The sequence below is a fragment of the Protopterus annectens genome, chromosome 12.part0, assembly GCF_019279795.1.
Source record: "Protopterus annectens isolate FY-2018-M chromosome 12.part0, PAN1.0, whole genome shotgun sequence".
Lineage (NCBI taxonomy): Eukaryota > Metazoa > Chordata > Ceratodontiformes > Protopteridae > Protopterus > Protopterus annectens.
Window position 1 is genome coordinate 1302268824 of NC_056746.1, and position 17767 is coordinate 1302286590.

The window sequence follows — 17767 nt, forward strand, 5'->3', positions numbered from 1 at the left end:
AGCCCCCACTAGCCAAGAGATAATTACACGGAGGAGATGTTTCAGTTTACACAATAGCCTACAGACAGCAAGCACTAGAGAGACAAATGAAAGTTTTTAAACAGATAAGGATTTGTGAAGATACTGAATAGACAAAGTGCTTTATATATATTAAATTGTAAAAACAGTAATCTGTAAAAATAATCAAAAAAAAAAATCAAGATACTTATATTTTGTAGCTCAGTTGCGGTCAACAACTTCTAATGGCTTACAACCAGGAATATTATCTCTTGAGAGGGTACTAGTTTTGATTTATTTTCGTTGACTGTGTACCCTAGGCATGTTAAAAGTCTTTGCACAAACGCCAAATGCTGTAGAAGAATGTCCTTGTTCTCTGCTTGAATTAGACAGTCGTCCAAGTAAGGATATATTTGTATTCCTCTGTCTGCAGAATGCAATTACTGGTGCCAGGCACTTTGTAAAGATCCTGGGCGCAGCAGATAAGCCAAAGGGCAGTGCAGAGAATTGGTATTGCATTGAGCCAGCCTTGAATCTGAGGCATCTTCTGCATATTTGTCTGACTGGGACATGCAGGTATGCCTCTTTTAGGTCCAAAGTCACAAGCCAAGCGTTCTTGCCCAGCACGGGCAGAAGCTGCTGCAAAGTCAACATCTTGAATTTTGGTATATCCAGGAATGTGTTCAGAATAGATAGGTCCAGTATTGGCCTCCAGGCCTTGTCCTTTCTGGGTACCAAGAACAGTCTTGAGTAAAATCCTTGTCCCTGCTCTTGCTCTGGTACTTGCTGAATGGCCCCCATGTCCATGAGGGATGAGACTTGTTTTTTATGCCTCTGCCCATTGATTTTTTGGCAGATCTGGCCAGCCGTTTGTCTTTGGCAGGGTATGGAAATGGAACTTGTAAGCCTTGTGACACGATATTTAGAACCCACTTGTACTGGGTTATAATGTGCCAATTTTGAGAAAAAAAGTGCTAATTTTCCCCCCAAGGGTGCTGCCAGGAGATAAGTGCTTGGAGCAGGCAGGGGGAAGTCATTGGGACTGTTTCCTGTATGGCTGTGATTTGTCTTCTCCAACTTTGGAGGTAGAAACACCCCATTGCTTTGACCTGTATGAACCTTGCGCCTGGGATCTGCCTCTAGGGCATCTGGGTCTGCCCCTTTGAGGTCTGACACAGGAAAGGACCAATTCTTTGTTGGCCAGTGTCTACTAAACCTTGGTGGCTGTACTTGTAAAACATCTTTGACCGTTTGCATAGATTTAGCTTTGTCCTCCATTTTCTTTAACACCTCTTCTGCCTTAACACCAAAGTATCATGGTGTAAAGGTGCATCTAACAATTTAACTTTGACATGATCAGGCAGATTTTGCTCCTTTAACCAAGCATGCCTCCTAATTACAGAGCCCATAACTGCGGCCCTGCAGGAGACCTCCAAAGAATCAAAACCACATTGCAAAGTATGCCTTCCAACTTGTTCAGCTGCATGCAATAAATCCTGCATTTCCTTGTTTTCTGCACACTCGGAGTTTAACAACATTTTCTGTTTTAGCAATGCCATGACATGTTGCTGATATTTGAGCATATGAAAGTGACAGTTTAAGGCCCTTATAGCCAAGGTAGCATATGTGTAAACCTTTTTTCTCCATCTATCCAGTGCCCTAGAATCTCTATCAGAGGGGGTCGGGTTTTTTTGCAGCAGAAGCCTTAACCCCTTTGGGACCCTGAGAAATGGTTTCTGGGTCTGCAGCAGGGTTTTTAAAAATTAATTTATACGAGTCAGGAACCCTGTAATATCTGTCAGGCTTAACAGGAGCTGGAGGTAAGGAGTCAGGGGTAAGACTAGACTCTGAAAACACATCTACAATGTCTAACACAGGTGGAACGGCTAGTGGCCTGTGTGGAGGTAGTAAAAGGAAATCCCTGAGCCTCCTTTTAGATTCTGAAAAATCTTGGCTCTCCCAGAGGAAATGCTCCCTCATGGCATGCAAGGTTTCCCCAAAAGAATAGTCCTCTGGAGGAGAAGCTGAAGGTATGGATTCTTCAGCATCAGAATCCTCATAGGGGGGAAGAGAATATTCCTGATCAGAAGAGGAATCAGAAGAAATGGAAACCTGATCTGAAGAGTCAGTCAGTCTCTTGCCTAGGCCTCTTATCAGGAGGGGGATGGGAACCCCTGATCAAGATAATAAAGTCTTCGGCCAGTTTGAGCATCTGTTTTTTGGGCACGAGGCCTGACCACATGGCTCGAGTTGGTTTCTTTGCTTTAGAAGGTGCTTTAGTCCTTGCCTTTGAAGCTGAAGTCTGTTTAATATAAAGATGTTTAGGTCTGAATACACCCTCAGAAGACCGTGCCTGCTCAGCGGCTCCAGACCCATCTGAAGGAATAGTATCAGAGGCTCCAAAACCTAAAGTTTCCAGCGGCATGGCCGGCTCCCATGTGGGAGTCTGTAGCGGCCTGCGACTCAAGTAGCGGGCGTCAGGGGCTGCGAGAGCGCCTCACTGAGAACCGGCGACTGTCTTAGGAGAAGCTTCGTCATCGGTTTTGGGCCTCTGTTGTCTCTCTCTCCCCTTCTCTTTGCGTTTTTTTGTGAACTCCGGTAGTCGGATGGCTATCAAACGACATTTCTGGATAATTAAACCGGCGTCCAAAATAGTTTAAAGCAAATTCATACCGACGCTTAATAGTGCGTTGGTTAAATTTAGCACAAAACAGACAACCAGAAAAGCTGTGATCAGGACCTAGGCAAGGAATACAGTAAGAATGAAAATCCTTAAGTATTTGCTTTCCACAAGAAATACAATTTACTTTTTCTGACAACAGTCTGGAGCAAGAAAAAAAGTTTCCCTAACGAGTTACTTAGCTTTATTGACGACTTTGGATCTGAAACTAACACGAAAATCTCAGGAGTCTGCCAACCGGCACTTGCGAACTGCTTCTGGCACAGCACGGCAAGAAAGATGGAAGAAAATGGCGTCGGCTGCTTCTTTTATACCCCTGACAACCTGACATCAGGGAAGGGGCGACAGCAGCCGACCCAAGACTTTGGAATTCATGCCGGCTGAGGGCAACCTGCCCGCAGGATAACCCAAATGTAATGACTGCAACAGTGAAACATGAAGAACATCTATATCCTACTGGATAACCTGGAGACTTTGATCTGGCTGCTCCTGTGGAGTAGAATGTTGAGGCTCACGACAACAGAGATCCAGAGGGAAGATCTGAGGTGAAAGGAGCCACCTGACCTCTAGAAGAGAAAACTCTCTACTACCTTGAAGGCACAATGCCCTGGGAAAGAGAAACCATTGGATTCAAGACGACATGCTTTTGGATTGACAGCTCCTTCTGACCTGAAGGCACATCTGCAGCAGGAGTCAGAACAGAGCTAACAAATGCTGAGGCTCAAAGAGGTAGAGACAGCTCCGACTACTTCAGAGTCAACTCCAACCCCTCGGATCCAATAACGAAGCTTCAGGTCGGGCAGACATCCTGCTCTAACATACTTGGAGCTGGAGCACTCTGAGAAGATATCTGATCCGAAGCAGACAGCGCTGGAAGTCTTGGATCAAAGGGCTCCAACACCAAAGGACAGATCGGAGATGGGACAAAAACTGCTGGGGTTGTACTCATGAAGGTCTCTGGACCAGTGGAGGTAGAAGCTAGGAGAACTCTCATCTGAATTTGTGTCGAGAGAAACCTCATTTACTCTGTCCACATTGGCTTCTGAGAGACTTCTGGACGAATGGGAAGAGGCTATGTAAGGTGACCTTGAATGACTGCATCTTTCCAAGAATGGGGACGGGAGCAGAGAAGATACAGGATCCAAGGGAGACTCCAACGTACCTAGTTCTAGGTATCTGTTTTTGTTCATGCCGGGCCGGATTCAAAGTTATGGATCTGGTATCTGAAGGATGTTGGATCTGCTATTTTGCAACACCAAAAAAAAAAAAAAAAAAAAAAAAAAGAAGAGGAAGGAAATGCACACACACATATTATATATATATATAACAAATCTTTAGCTCTTCTGTCTCAAACTGACAAAGAGAAGGAACAATGGGATGGGCCAAGAAGGGCTGTGGGCACGTTCAACCCATATTTTATATAAATATACAGATAATATATATATATATATCTAAATAAATAAAATAATAATAATAATAATAATAATAATATACACACACCATTTCTACATTACAGAAGTGTAGGAAGTCATATGCTGAAGGACTGGAGGGTTGCTGGGGAAAAGACCAGACTCCCATAAGACTACACTGCTCAGAAGCAGGTTTGTAGGGAATATGGGATTTGCCTTCTAAGGGCAAATTTTATTCTGAAGATAAAGGGAAAGAATGCAAAATCAAACAGAATCCACAGGCAGCCAGCCACAGGGTGAATTATGCCTATTGCAACTTTACATTTGACAGATGAAAACAGTAGTCTTAACACCTGTACAACGAAATACCAACGCACTACTGCTGACTTCTGGTGAAGTCTTGCTTGTTTCACTGCTGAAAAAGCTTAACTTTTTAAGAAATTAATTTCTTTTCCACATTTAATTTTTAGGTTCTCTTTCAACTTGTTTATTTTTAGAATCAATCAGTCACCACTTTGGTTGCGTTTTTCCTGTTTTAAGTTTTTTGAGGAGGTGAAACAAAAAAGGCAGACAAGGAGGGTGATGGTCATCCCATGCAGTCAAAATCTGTTTGCTTAAAATTAAGTGCTTAAACAGAGAAGCATGATCTTACAGACAAGGAAGGTTTAACCCCTAATGAAACTGCAGTGTTGTCACTGGCATGCATTTAAATGTTTTAAGGAGGGGGAAAAACGTGGTAGTGAAATTCTCCTGTGAGACAGAACTATGTATAGTACTTGTGGCACTGCATGTACACTGTGCAGAGCCTTGAAATAGTCATCTAAAAATGTCTGGCTCACAGAAGGTCTCAAAACCGTCAACACCTAAAACACACAGTAAGACTCCATTGTGTAGACTACTAAAGACCACCACCTTAACTGTGCAAACCATCAAGAGAGAAAAGCTCACACAAATGCTTTACAAGTATGCAGACAGCAGTATGCAAAAGCATTCTAAGATCAGAGGAAGCAATTAAACTGCTACTGCAGACTAAACAGCAAAAATCAAGATACTTAAGTAGTAAAAGATGAATACATGGACAGTTTGGACAATAAGACAGAGGGTGACACTGATCATATGCAAAGAATCTGAATGATAAAATAATGCTACTTACTTCAAGTAGTGCCTTAATAACAAGTTTGATTGTTAGGTCATCTGTAGCAATTGCTTCCTCAGTATAATTTTTCTCCAAGAATTCACGCACTGATTTGGCTCCTCGCCCAATGGCATTACCCTGCAAAACAGGCAAAAGCCTAGAAATAAATTAAGGTGCTCAGGTGGGGTGTGATGGCCACAAACAGAAGAGGACATTCACATCTACAGGTAAATAAGTGGGCTATAACAGTCCCTTACCCTACACAGAGAACAAGTCTTTTTTTTTTTTTTGCTGTGGTTGTAAAATGCCACAAAACCACTTTCCATTCATTTTACCAATAACTCAGAAATAAGGAGGGACACAAAGTTTGCCATCTAAAGGGCAGACAACCATTTTCAGAAACACATGTAACCTCTTCTCAAACAGTTCCCTACTGCAGAATATAAGACCGCAACGTGATGCAAACGGACGTTAAACGTAGGGTGACAACTGCTGCAAACTGCTACATAATGCATCCAACACATGCCACCAAAAACAAATAAATAAATAAATAAAAAAATTAAGGCATGAAATATCTCAGTGCAGATGCAACTTGCATTATGCACACACTGCAAATAATGCAGCTGGCACATTCATTATCACTGTTTTGGAAAAGCACTTCAGCATGATCTGAAAAACAACAACCTACAGTGCAATGAAAAAGTATTTGTCCCCTTCCTGATTTCTTATTTTTTTGCATGTTTGTCGCACTTAAATGTTTCAGATCAAACAAATTTAAATATTAGATAAATATTAGTGAAAGATAACCCAAGTAAACACAAAATGCAGTTTTTAAGTGATGATTTTAATAAGGAAAACAAAAGTACAGTTTTGTACCTACCATAAATGTAGATGTCCGATAGATATGCAACTGCAGTCATAACATATGGGTTGTCCTGCCTCAGGCAGCCCTCGGTCGGCCGGATTCCAAAGTCTGGGTCCGACGTCGGCTGATGTCGCATTTCTCTCCGACGTCAGAGCGGCTGGAGTACATAAGCATCAGCCGACGCCATTTTCTTCAGTGTTTCTTGCCCCAGATGCCAGGTGCCCTCCAAGGAAGGCTGTAATCAAATTGGAAGGAAAAAACAGGATTCCAAACAAATAAGTAAGCAATAAACAGATACACCATAACAGATATCCCCAGCTAAGAGGAACAGGGATAGGCGTGGACCCAAGGCATAGAGGGTATGGAAGGAGGGAAAATCCGACTGCAGTTGCATATCTATCGGACATCTACATTTATGGTAGGTACAAAACTGTACTATGTCCTTCAAGAATGCAACTGCAGTCATAACATATGGGTAGAATACCATAGCTTAGCTGGGGGAGGAGGAATGCTCTAGGAAAGAGATGGTGTGGCAATCAAACCCTGCAGGACTGCCGAAGCAAAGCCTGCTCTGGATCTGGAGTATAGAGGGAGATTGTAGTGTTTGGAGAATGTATGCACGGAGCTCCATGTAGCAGCTTCTAGAATGTCCTTTTTAGGCACCCCTCTTAAGAATGCTGTAGAGGTGGCTGTAGCTCTGGTGGAGTGTGGTCTGACATTGACTGGAACAGTCTTCCCATGGAAGGAATAACAAAATCTGATGCAATGTCCAATCCATTTTGAAATAGTCTGTTTTGAAATTGCTTTCCCTTGTACTCCAGGGGCGTAAGCTACAAAAAGTTGATCAGACTTCCTACTTGTCTTGGTTCTGTCCAGGTAGTAGCAAAGTTGTCTGTGAATGTCCAAGGTATGTAACAGTCTTTCCCCTTTGTTTTCAGGATTGGGGAAGAAAGCAGGCAGATGAACAGCTTGATTTAAGGAAACCCTAGATACCACCTTTGGCATAAAAGTAGGGTTGGTTCTTAAGGAGACCCTGTCTCGGTGAAAGATTATGAACGGTGGTATTGCCATTGGGGCCTGTAGTTACGAAACCCTTCTTGCTGAGGTAATTGCCAACAGGAAAGCTGTCTTCCATGAGAGGAATTGTAAGTCCACTGACGCTGCTGGTTCAAAAGGAGGTAGAGTCAGTTTTTCTAGGACAAAGTTGAGGTCCCAAGCTGGCACTGGAGCCTTTCTTGCTGGCTTAATGTTCTTGATTCCCCTAAGGAATTGCCTTAGCAAATGATGTGAAAACACAGGTGGATCAGTGTTATATCTAGCTGAAATAGCTGAAGCATGTATCTTTATGGAAGAATATGAGAGTCCATTCTGAAGCATATCTGCCAAATATTCCAGGATGAGTGGGATGTTCAATAGTGATGCATCATGACCCTTGCTGGTGTTCCAAATGCTGAATCTTTTCCATTTTGCCAAGTAAACCTTTCTGGTGGATGGTCTTCGAGCTTCTGTTAGTATCCGCTGAACTTCCTTGGAGAGAGATAGATTGAGGTTATTCATGGGATCTCCCAGGCTGTCAGCTGCAGTGTCTGAAGGTTTGGATGCACTGTTTTGAAGTTGTGCTGAGTCAAAAGTAGGGGCCATTGGGGAAGGGCCCACTTCTTGTTGTGACATATGCTCCGTAGTAGCGGGTACCAGTGTTGTCTTGGCCAGTCTGGAGCTATTAGGATCCCCTTGGGTCTCTCACTAACACCGATTAATTAATTAATTATTTAATCAATCAATTAATTGATTAATTAATTAATTAACCATCTTTTCTTTTTACTACCTATGGTTCTACATCTCACTCTACATACCCCTCTGTATGCTAATATCTGGTCTCCGAAAACTTATAACCACAAGTGTTTATGTTAACCATCAATGAACTATAGTGTATCTCGCTTATCAAACAATCTCACAACTGTGATATTATTGACCTACTTGTATTTTTACTTTGAATATGCCTTCTTTTGATTGTATATAACTCTTACTATTTTTTCTGTACCTGTACTTGTTTTTGTTATATAATTGCATAATATTGTTTATACTATGTTGGAGCTTTTCTCCCCGGGCCTCTACTGAAAATGGAAATATATCCAGTTAGACTAGCCCGGTCAACAAATGTAAAATAAAATAATAAAAATAATCTTCAGTAATACTGTGGTCATCAGTGGCAGAGGTGGGAATGCATAGATTTTTAGGAAGTTCCAGTTGAATGAAAGAGCATCTATTTTCCAAGCTTGTGGATGGTATGTCCTTGAACAGAATTTTTGCAGATGATGGTTGAGGTGAGAGGCAAATAGGTCTACTTCTGGCCTGCCCCATGTCAAGGTGAGTTGTGTGAAGATCCTTGGGTGTAACCTCCACTCGTGAGGATCTATGAAATTCCTGCTTAGGCCGTCTGCCAGCACATTGTCTTTGCCTGGAACAAACTGGGATTGTAAGTGTATGTTCAGGCTCAGTGATTTTTCCCAAAGATTCATTGTCAGTCTGCAAAGGGGGTAGGAATGGGTGCCCCTTGCTTGTTTATATACCACATCACAGTGGTGTTGTCTGTCCGTATCAGTAAATGGCCTTGTTGAAGTTGTTGTTGAAAGGCCTCGATGGCATGCATTACTGCCAGCATTTCTTTTTGGTTTATATGCAGATGTGTTTCCTTTGGAGACCATTGTCCTTGTATGCATCTGCCTTCCATATGCGCCCCCCATCCAATGTCTGAGGCGTCTGTGGTCATGGTCTGTGTTATCTGAGGTTTTTTGAATGACATACCTGTGTTTGCCTGGCTTACCGAGGCCCACCATAGGAATTCCTTTTGTAGGCATGGAATGAGCGGTATGGTTGCCTCTAAGTTGTTGTTGTGCTGAGACCATAGGCTTTTTAAGTACCACTGAAGCTTTCTCATGTGTAGTCTTGCTAATGGAACCAGGAGAATGCAGGATGCCATGTAACCCAGGGCCTGTAGGAATCTCCTTGCAGTCATCTGGGTGAGTTTTGCCAAACCCTTGAAATAATGAGTTAACTTCTCTTGCTCGTCTTCTGTCAGGTAAGCCATTTGAGAGGCTGTGTCCAGATTGGCTCCTAAGAAGGTTATTTGCTGGGATGGTTGAAGTCTTGACTTTTGAAAGTTGACTGTGTATCCCAGAGCCTGAAGTAATTGTATGACATAGTTCAAGTTTTTTGTCAACATCAGTTTGTCGTCCGCTTGCATAAGGCAGTCGTCCAGGTACGGGTAAATTTGGATCCCCTGGAGCCTGCAATGAGCAATTACTGAAGCCAGGCATTTTGTGAATACTCTGGGCACAGTAGATAAGCCAAATGGCAATGCTGAGAATTGATAATGCTCTGGCCCCGCAAGAAATCTGCGGTATCTTCTGCAGCTGTGTCTGATAGGGACATGCAGGTATGCCTCCTTGAGGTCCAGAGTAATCAGCCAAGACCCCTTGCCCAGCATGGGAAGGAGTTGCTGTAGAGTCAGCATTTTGAACTTTGGTACTATGAGAAAAGTGTTTAATGCGGACAAATCCAGTATTGGTCTCCATTGAGTTTCTTTTCTTGGCACAAGGAACAGTCTTGAGTAGAACCCCTGGCCTTGTTCTTGTTGTGGTACTCTTTCTATTGCTTTTATCTGAGCCAGCAGAGAAATTTGCTTGATAGCCTCTGCCCTCTGGTTTTGTGGTAGGTTTGGCATGCCCTGTTTTCTGGGTAAGGTGTGAAAATGGAACCTGTAACCTTGGTCTATAATGTCCAAAATCCATTTGTCTTTTGTCAATCTGTGCCAATTGTCTGAAAACAGAGATAATTTTCCGCCCAAGGGTGCTTCTGTTTGCTCCTTGGTTGGCGGTTGTACAGGAAAGTCATTGAGATTGTGTCTGAGGGGTGGGGGGAGACCCCTGTGTCACTTCTTTGGTTTGCTGGTTGCCATTGTCGTCCCCTGTAAGAACCTCTGTATTGTCCTCTTCCTCGGCCACGCCAGTTTTTACCCCTTTGAAATTTTTCAGGATTAGGAAAGGACCAGTTCTTTGAAGGCCAATTCCTGCTGAATCTGGGGGGCTGAACCTGGAGGAAATCTTTGACCGTCTGAACTGATTTTGCTTTTTCCTCGATGGACTTTAACACATCTTTAGCATTAGCACCAAAAAGCTTGTTCTTTTCCAAAGGTGCATCCAGAAGTTTTGCCTTAACATGATCTGGTAGAGGTTGTTCTTTTAACCATGCATGTCTGCGAATGACTGCCCCTGTCATAGCTGCCCTACATGAAGCTTCCAATGCATCATATCCACACTGCAGAAAGTGATTGCTGACTTGCTAAGAATTATGTACAGCTTCCTGCAAAGACTTCCTGTCTAAAGGGTCAGGAGAGGCCAATGTTTTCTGTAAATCATCTAACAGGTAATCCTGATATTGTAACATATGAAAAAGGCAATTCAAAGCTCTCATAGATAAAGTGGTGGAGGTGTACACCTTTTCCCCCCATCTCTTTAATGACCTAGCTTCCCTGTTGGAAGGCAAGGGATTTTTAAAGGTGGAAGCTGAAACACCTTTAGGTCCCTGAGAAATAGTTTCTAAATCAACAGTATGGGCCTTGAACAAATGGGAATGTGTGTCTGGGACCCTGTAATATCTGTCTGGCTTGGCTGGGGCAGGAGGAAGAGAATCAAGGGTAACACTGGAGTCAGAATATAGATCATCCAAAACATCAAGCACAGGAGGAATAGCTAGGGGCCTGTGCTGGGGCTTTTTAAGGAAGGTTTGAAGGCGCTTTCTGGAGTCAGAATATTCCTGGCCTTGCCACTTGAAATGTTCCCTCATGGTATGCAGAACTTCCCCAAAAGAAATATCCTCAGGAGGGGAGGCCGAGGGGATGGAATCCTCTGCATCCGAGTCCTCATAGGTCTGAAAGAGGTCTTCCTGGCCCTCGGAGTGGATAGAGTCCTCAGAGTCTTCATCTGTAGGGATAGGTTCAGAGGGATCAACCCGGGGCCTCTTATCTGGAGGAGGCTGGGATGCTCGCTCAGGATGGGCCTGTGAACCTCTAATCATGGAAATTAAATCTGCGGCCATAGACATGATTTGTGTCTCAGGAGTAGTTTGAGGCAAGGTTTTTGCTGAAAGGTGCTTAGTCTTGCTGGCTGCCTTAGCCCGAGTGTAGGCCTTAATAGACATGGTCATAGGAGGCCTGGCAGCTCCACGTGCAGGAGTGACCTTATCTACAGCAATGGTCTCTGGCATTTCCTCGGTTTCAGTATCCGGAGGAAAATCTAGAACTGGCATCGGAGTGGTATCTGGTATCGGAGTCGTCGGTATTGCGGTGTCTTCGGTTCGGAGCGGTGGAATAACAGTCTCAGAGGGAACCGGAGCACTCGCGGTAGGTTTGGGCGTGGATTCGGTGGTAGACGCGGGCCGAGGATGTCGGTCCCGGTCTTTTCGTTTCTTGGGCGTTTGCGATGTCGGAAGCTCCGACGGCATTGTATACGCAAATTTTTCGCCGAAAAAGTCTTCAGCGAACTCCGCCCGGCGCCTGAGAGTGCGCTTGTTGAAGCGAGCACAGGCGACACAGGCGGAGACGTCGTGGTCTGGGCCAAGGCAAGGAAGACAGTAAGAGTGGAAATCCTTATGAGGTATTTGTTTACCACAAGACAGACAATTATTAACTTTTTCAGTAATTTCTGACATCGGCTGAGGCAAGAAAAGGTCCCCAACGTTGATGACTTCGGATTCGAAGAATACAGGAGCTGACCGACCGGCACTTGCGAACTGCTTCTGCTTCGGGCACCGCGCGGCAAGAAAGACTGAAGAAAATGGCGTCGGCTGATGCTTATGTACTCCAGCCGCTCTGACGTCGGAGAGAAATGCGACATCAGCCAACGTCGGACCCAGACTTTGGAATCCGGCCGACCGAGGGCTGCCTGAGGCAGGACAACCCATATGTTATGACTGCAGTTGCATTCTTGAAGGACATCTATCCAAACCTACATGGCTCTATGTGAAAAAGTAATTTCCCCCCTTGTTAAATCATGAAGTAACTGTGGTTAATCACATTTTTTGGGAAAGCAGAGTTCAATTTCACTAGCCACACCCAGGCCTGATTACTGCCAGACCTGTTGAATCAAGAGATCACTTAAATACAACCTGTCAAGATAAAGTGAAGTAGGCCAAAAGATCTCAAAAAGGAAGACATCATGCTGCGATCTAAAGAAATTCATGCCGCGATCTAAATTCTAGAACAGATGAGAAATAAAGTAATTGGCATCTATAAGTCTAGAAAAGGTTACAATGCCATTTTTAAAGCTTTGGGACTCCAGTGAACCACAGTGAGAGCCATTACCCACAAATGGAGAAAATATGAAACAGTGGTGAACCTTCCCAAAGGTACCCGGCCTACAAAAATTACCCCAAGAGTGCAACGACTCATCCAAGAGGTCACAAAAGAACCCAGAACATCATCTAAAGAACTGTAGGCCTCACTTGCCTCGGTCAAGGTCAGTGTTCATGACTCAACCATAAGAAAGACTGGGGAAAAATAGCAAGCATGGCAGAGTTTCAAGGCGAAAACCACTGCTGACCAAAAAGAATATAAAGGCTCATCTCACTTTTGCCAAAAAACATCTTAATGATCCCCAAGACTTTTGGGAAAATATTCTGTGGACTGACTAAACAAAAACTGATTTGGGAGGTGTGCGTCCAGTTACATCTGGCGTAAAAGTAACACAGCATTTCAGAAAAAGAACATAATGCCAACAGTCAAACATGGTGGTGGTAGTGTGATGGTCTGGGGCTGCTTCTTGACCACTTTGCTGTGATTGATAGAATTATGAATTCTGATCTTTCTAGAATGTCCAGCCATCAGTCTATGACCTCAAGCTGAAGTGCACTAAAACACACCAGCAAGGCCACCTCTGAATGTCTTAAAAAAACAAAATTAAGGTTTTGGAGTGACCTACTCAAAGTCCGGACTTGAATCCAATTGAGGTGCTGTGGCATGAAGGCAGTTCATGCTCAGAAACCCTCAAATATGGCTAAATTGAAACAATTCTGCAAAGAGTGGGCCAAAATTCCTCGACAGCGATGTGAAAGACTCATTGCCAGTTATCGCAAACACTTGATTGCAGTTGTTGCTAAGGGTGGCATAACCAGTTATTAGGTTTAGGGAGCAATTACTTTTTCACACAGGGCCATGTAGGTTTGGATATTTATGAAGGAAAAAACTAAGATCACTTAAAATGCATTTTGTGTTTACTTGGGTTATCTCCGTTTAATATTTACATTTGTTTGATTATCTGAAACATTTAAGTGCGACAAATATGCAAAAAATAAGAAACCAGGAAGGGGGCAAATACTCTCTCATTGCACTGTATCTCATTCACAAATTCAGTTATGAGTGAAAAATACTGAAAACCTATGAAAGCCAAAAAGCTGTGATGGACGATCCAGATGTACATTTAAAACTTCAGTGGTTTCCAATAGTTCTCACGTTTTTGCCTTTTAGTACAATCAGGCTGGTTATAAAAAGCAGTGAAAATTAATAACCTCTTCAGCAGGTGAGCTTGTCCATCAATATAAACATCTTTTTAATCCTTTTTAATTCTTTTAATCCTGACAAGTTAGGATGCGCTTATTGAAAGATTACCATGTTACTGCTAAAAAGTAACGTACATTTGAAACCCAAAGGCCATAAATAAGACCCCACGCTGTTACTTAGCATAGTTATGAATCTAATTCCAGACAACTCACCTTCCATGCATGGTATGTTCCTGAAGGGTCTGTCTGATAAAGTCTTGGAGTTCCATCATAGTCAAATCCAACAATCAAGGATGAGATGCCAAAGGGTCTACGACCATTGCTCTGGGTATAACGCTATTTTTTTTTTTGTTAAAGAAAAAAAAAAAATAATCAAATGTATAAAGACCTGTTAAAAACAACAACATAATGCCTTCAAATAAGGGAAAAATCAATTTTTATACATTTGATAACAGGATAAAAAAAGAACACAATACAGTTTTTATGACAGCAAATGGAAAGTAATCATAAGAAGCTGAAAACTGAGATGGAAAAAACAGTGAAGCAGGTTAACAGCTCGAAGTATCGGGGAGGGGTGGTTAAGCAGAAGAGAAGCTTAAATAAGGGAGGTCAGAACTACAAATCAGGGAGTATGTAAGCTGACTGGCACACAGCATCAGGAACAGTGTGTGACAAAAGGACAAAGAAGCTGAAAAGTAAAAAGTAAGGTGGACAAACAGTGCTGTGACCAGTACTTCTGTATGATGCAGAAAACTGGGCAGTGATGAGAGAACAGCTGATGTCGCTAGTGGTGACTGAGATGAAGTGCACTAGATGGGTAGTAGGACGAAATTCTGAGACAAAGAAATTATAGTGTCAGAGCAGAAACCATAACAACTGCAACTGAAGAGATCAAAAAGATAAGATTATAGTGGTTCGGGCATGTGTAGGAAAAACAGAAGACAATATGGTGCACGAGATTGGAACAAACGGGAATAAGGCATGAAAAAATGAGGACATCCATCAAAGGAATGATGATGGATGGCATACCAGAAGACCTGTGACAGTCATGCTTGACTGACAAAAACAGGAAGCGGAGCGGCACTGAATTGAGAAAGGTGGCGACAGCTCCTAACCCTGTGTAGAAAAAGGGGGTTAATGATGATGGGTAAATCAACTGGCACAAAAGTTATGTACTCACCATAACGTTCCATCTGTGTTGTCCATTTTCACTTTTCAACAGTTGGGTTTGGATCCGAACCTCATATCCACTTTGGACATTATTTTAGCTTGTGGCCATGAGAAAACCTTCAAGCTCCTCCCTTACCTATAATGCACCATCCCTTAGCATATCTCTGATCTTATTTGCTGATTTACATAATCCAAGAAATATTACTATTATCATTATTATCCTGCTAGAAGAAAACAGCATTTGGAGCTCAATGTAATAGTGGTGCCCTTATAAGCTCTCGCTCTTCCAGAAGTCATTAGTTGAAAAACGTAGGGGGCTGGTGGAGGGGAGTTGAGGAAGAATGAAAAATGAACACAGAATGTTACAGTGAGTACCAACTTCTTTATTTGACATTGTCTAATTTCATTCATTTCTCAACAGTTGGAACAGAGTCCCTCAGCTACCTAAAAACTCCAGGTGGACTCGAAGGAAGGATATTCCTGAGCACAGTTTTCCCCTCAAGACTACATCCAATCTGTAATGAGTAATAAAAGGTATGAGGACTGGCCCAAGTTAGAACTGCAATTGTCATCCGTGGAAGCCCTAGATAGAGGCTACCATGGGCCTGGTTGAATGGGCTCAAGGTTTTGGCAAGGACAGGCTCAGCTTGTTGTAGACAAATTACATACATAACCCAACTTGCTAGAGTTATCTTTGTAACTGGCTTACTCAATTTGGAATCTGCAAAGGAGAAAAATAATTTGTCTATTTTTATGATGTCCTTTGTTCTATGCAAGTAGAAATGCAATTCTTTGTGAACGTCCAGTAAATGTAACATATATTTCACTTTAGTTTGTGAAATTTGGAAAGAAAATTGGCAGATTAATGGACTGGTTGATGTTTGATTCTGACACCACTTTAGTAAGGAAAAGGATTGGTTTGTAATGCTACCCTATCCCTATGAAAAATCAAGTAGGGAGGTTTGGAAGACAATGACTGGAATTCTGACAACCTCCTAGCAGAAGTGGTGGCTACTAAAAATATAGTCCTCAGTCACAAACTGCAGATCACATTTTGCTGCTGGTTCAAATGGGGAATGAATTAAGGCCTGTAGTACTAAACTGAAGTTCCATGGGAAAATTATATGGCAGCTAGTCGGATTCGTTAACAGTTGAGCTAGCTCCTACGCTGAAAATTTCTACCAAAAAAAAAAAAAAAAAAAAAATCAAGGGCACTATGTACAGGAGCTGAAAAGGGATATGCCCAAAAACAAATCTTCTCCATTTACTACTGTAAAGTAGTCTTATGGAAGCTTTGTGAGAAGACAGAAGTATATGACAGACCAGGGAAGAGAGCATATTTTGTTTGGCTATTAATGGAAGTGGAGAAAAAAGTACAGTTGTGTACACTTTCCATAAATGTAGATGTTCAAGTGTATTCACTGTTGCAGTCATCACATCTGGGTTATAGGTTCATAGGTTGGTACTAGGCTATCAGCCCTAGGGCCTATACAAGCCTAGCCATAAAACAATTCCCTGGCTATTTCTTCCCACACTATTTACTTCCCTGGACCCCTGTTTAACAGGGCGACTGATGTGATCCCTGGGGTGAATTTCCTTTCTCCCATCCAATCAAGGTTCCTTTTGAAGAGGGCCAAAGAGGCGCTCTGCTTAACATGTATGGGCAGTCTGTCTATTCCAGAGTCTAGGGAGTTTCTGGGTCAGGAACGTATCCCTCCAGCATGTTGTGTTTATTGTGATGACAAGATTAAATCCCTGGAGCATGTGGCTCTGAGGGATTGAGATTTCTTTAAGTGTAGCATGTCCAACAGCTCTGGGTTTGACATGGCCTTGTATATTAAGCAGAGATCACCTTGAAGTAGACTATATGCGACAAGAGTATAGCTGGAGTTTAAGGTGGTCAACATAGGGCATCTGCTTTAGGCCTGTGATTCTTTTAGTGGTGTATTTTTGCGGCCTTTCTAGTTGTTGCAGATGTCTCGAGAGGTACATACCAAACGGGGTGTTTTATTCTATAATTGGTCTAATGAGGGATGAGTACAGTGGGACAATGACCGCCTTTTTTCTGGATGAAAAGCCCTTAGTGATGAGGTGTGCCACATAGGATTTCCTGACTGCTGTGGCGATGTGGTTACTGAAGGTGAGACCACTGTCCACTGTGTCCCCAAGTCTCTTATCACACTTTCAGTGTTTAGTGTACTGCCACCTATGTGATAATTCATGGGTACATGTTTTTTCCCCCAAAGGGGATAACTATACATTTCTTGGCATTGAGCTTGAGCCCATGGCTCTGGCACAAAGCAACCGTTTCTGTAAGGCCCTTTTGTAGAGTATCCACATCATTTGGAGATTCAATAATGGCTCCAGTTTGCAGTCATCTGCAAACTTGGTTAGCCAGAGTCCTTTAGTGTTGGCCTGTACTTCAGAGAATTAGATGCCAAACAAGAGGTGTCCCAAGACTGAACCCAGAGGTGCTCTACTTGTCTGGATTTGGAGTCAGCTACTTTTACAGTGTGGGTTCTGTCAGTAAGCCAGTTGGCAACCCGAGTGACTTGGGGATTAATGCCCAGCTTAGTAAGTTTATCTATTATTCCAGAGTGGGGGATGGTGTCAAAGGCCTTGGCGAGGTCCAGACAGGCTGTGTGGACTGCCTTACCCTCGCCCATGGCTCTGGAGACTAATTCGAAGAAGTCAATAAGGTTCAGGAGACATGATCGGCCCTTCACGGACCCAAACTGGGTGGGGTCCAGTGTTTTAAGGTTGCCAATATCTAACTTCCATAATATGTTCCATGGCCTTGCAGATCAGGCTCGTCAGACTGATGGGGCGGTAGTTCCTGGGATACAAGGTGGATCCCCCCCTTGTGGAGTGGGATAAAGTACAGTTTTGTACCTACCATAAATGTAGATGTTAGAGTGCTCATACAGCTGCAGTCATAACAGAAGGGTTATCCTGCC

General features: G+C 42.9%; 1 protein-coding gene across 1 annotated transcript in view; it reads right to left on the bottom strand.

Annotated features, from left to right (window-relative positions):
* Positions 1-17767, bottom strand: part of PSMA7 (proteasome 20S subunit alpha 7) — a 480192-nt gene that overhangs the window by 265177 nt on the left and 197248 nt on the right. The window contains exons 4-5 of the mRNA XM_044090359.1: positions 13854-13976; positions 5240-5359 (exon numbers count right to left, since the gene is read on the bottom strand). Of these exons, the coding sequence (XP_043946294.1) occupies positions 5240-5359; positions 13854-13976 (243 nt within the window). The remainder of the gene's footprint in view (positions 1-5239; positions 5360-13853; positions 13977-17767) is intronic.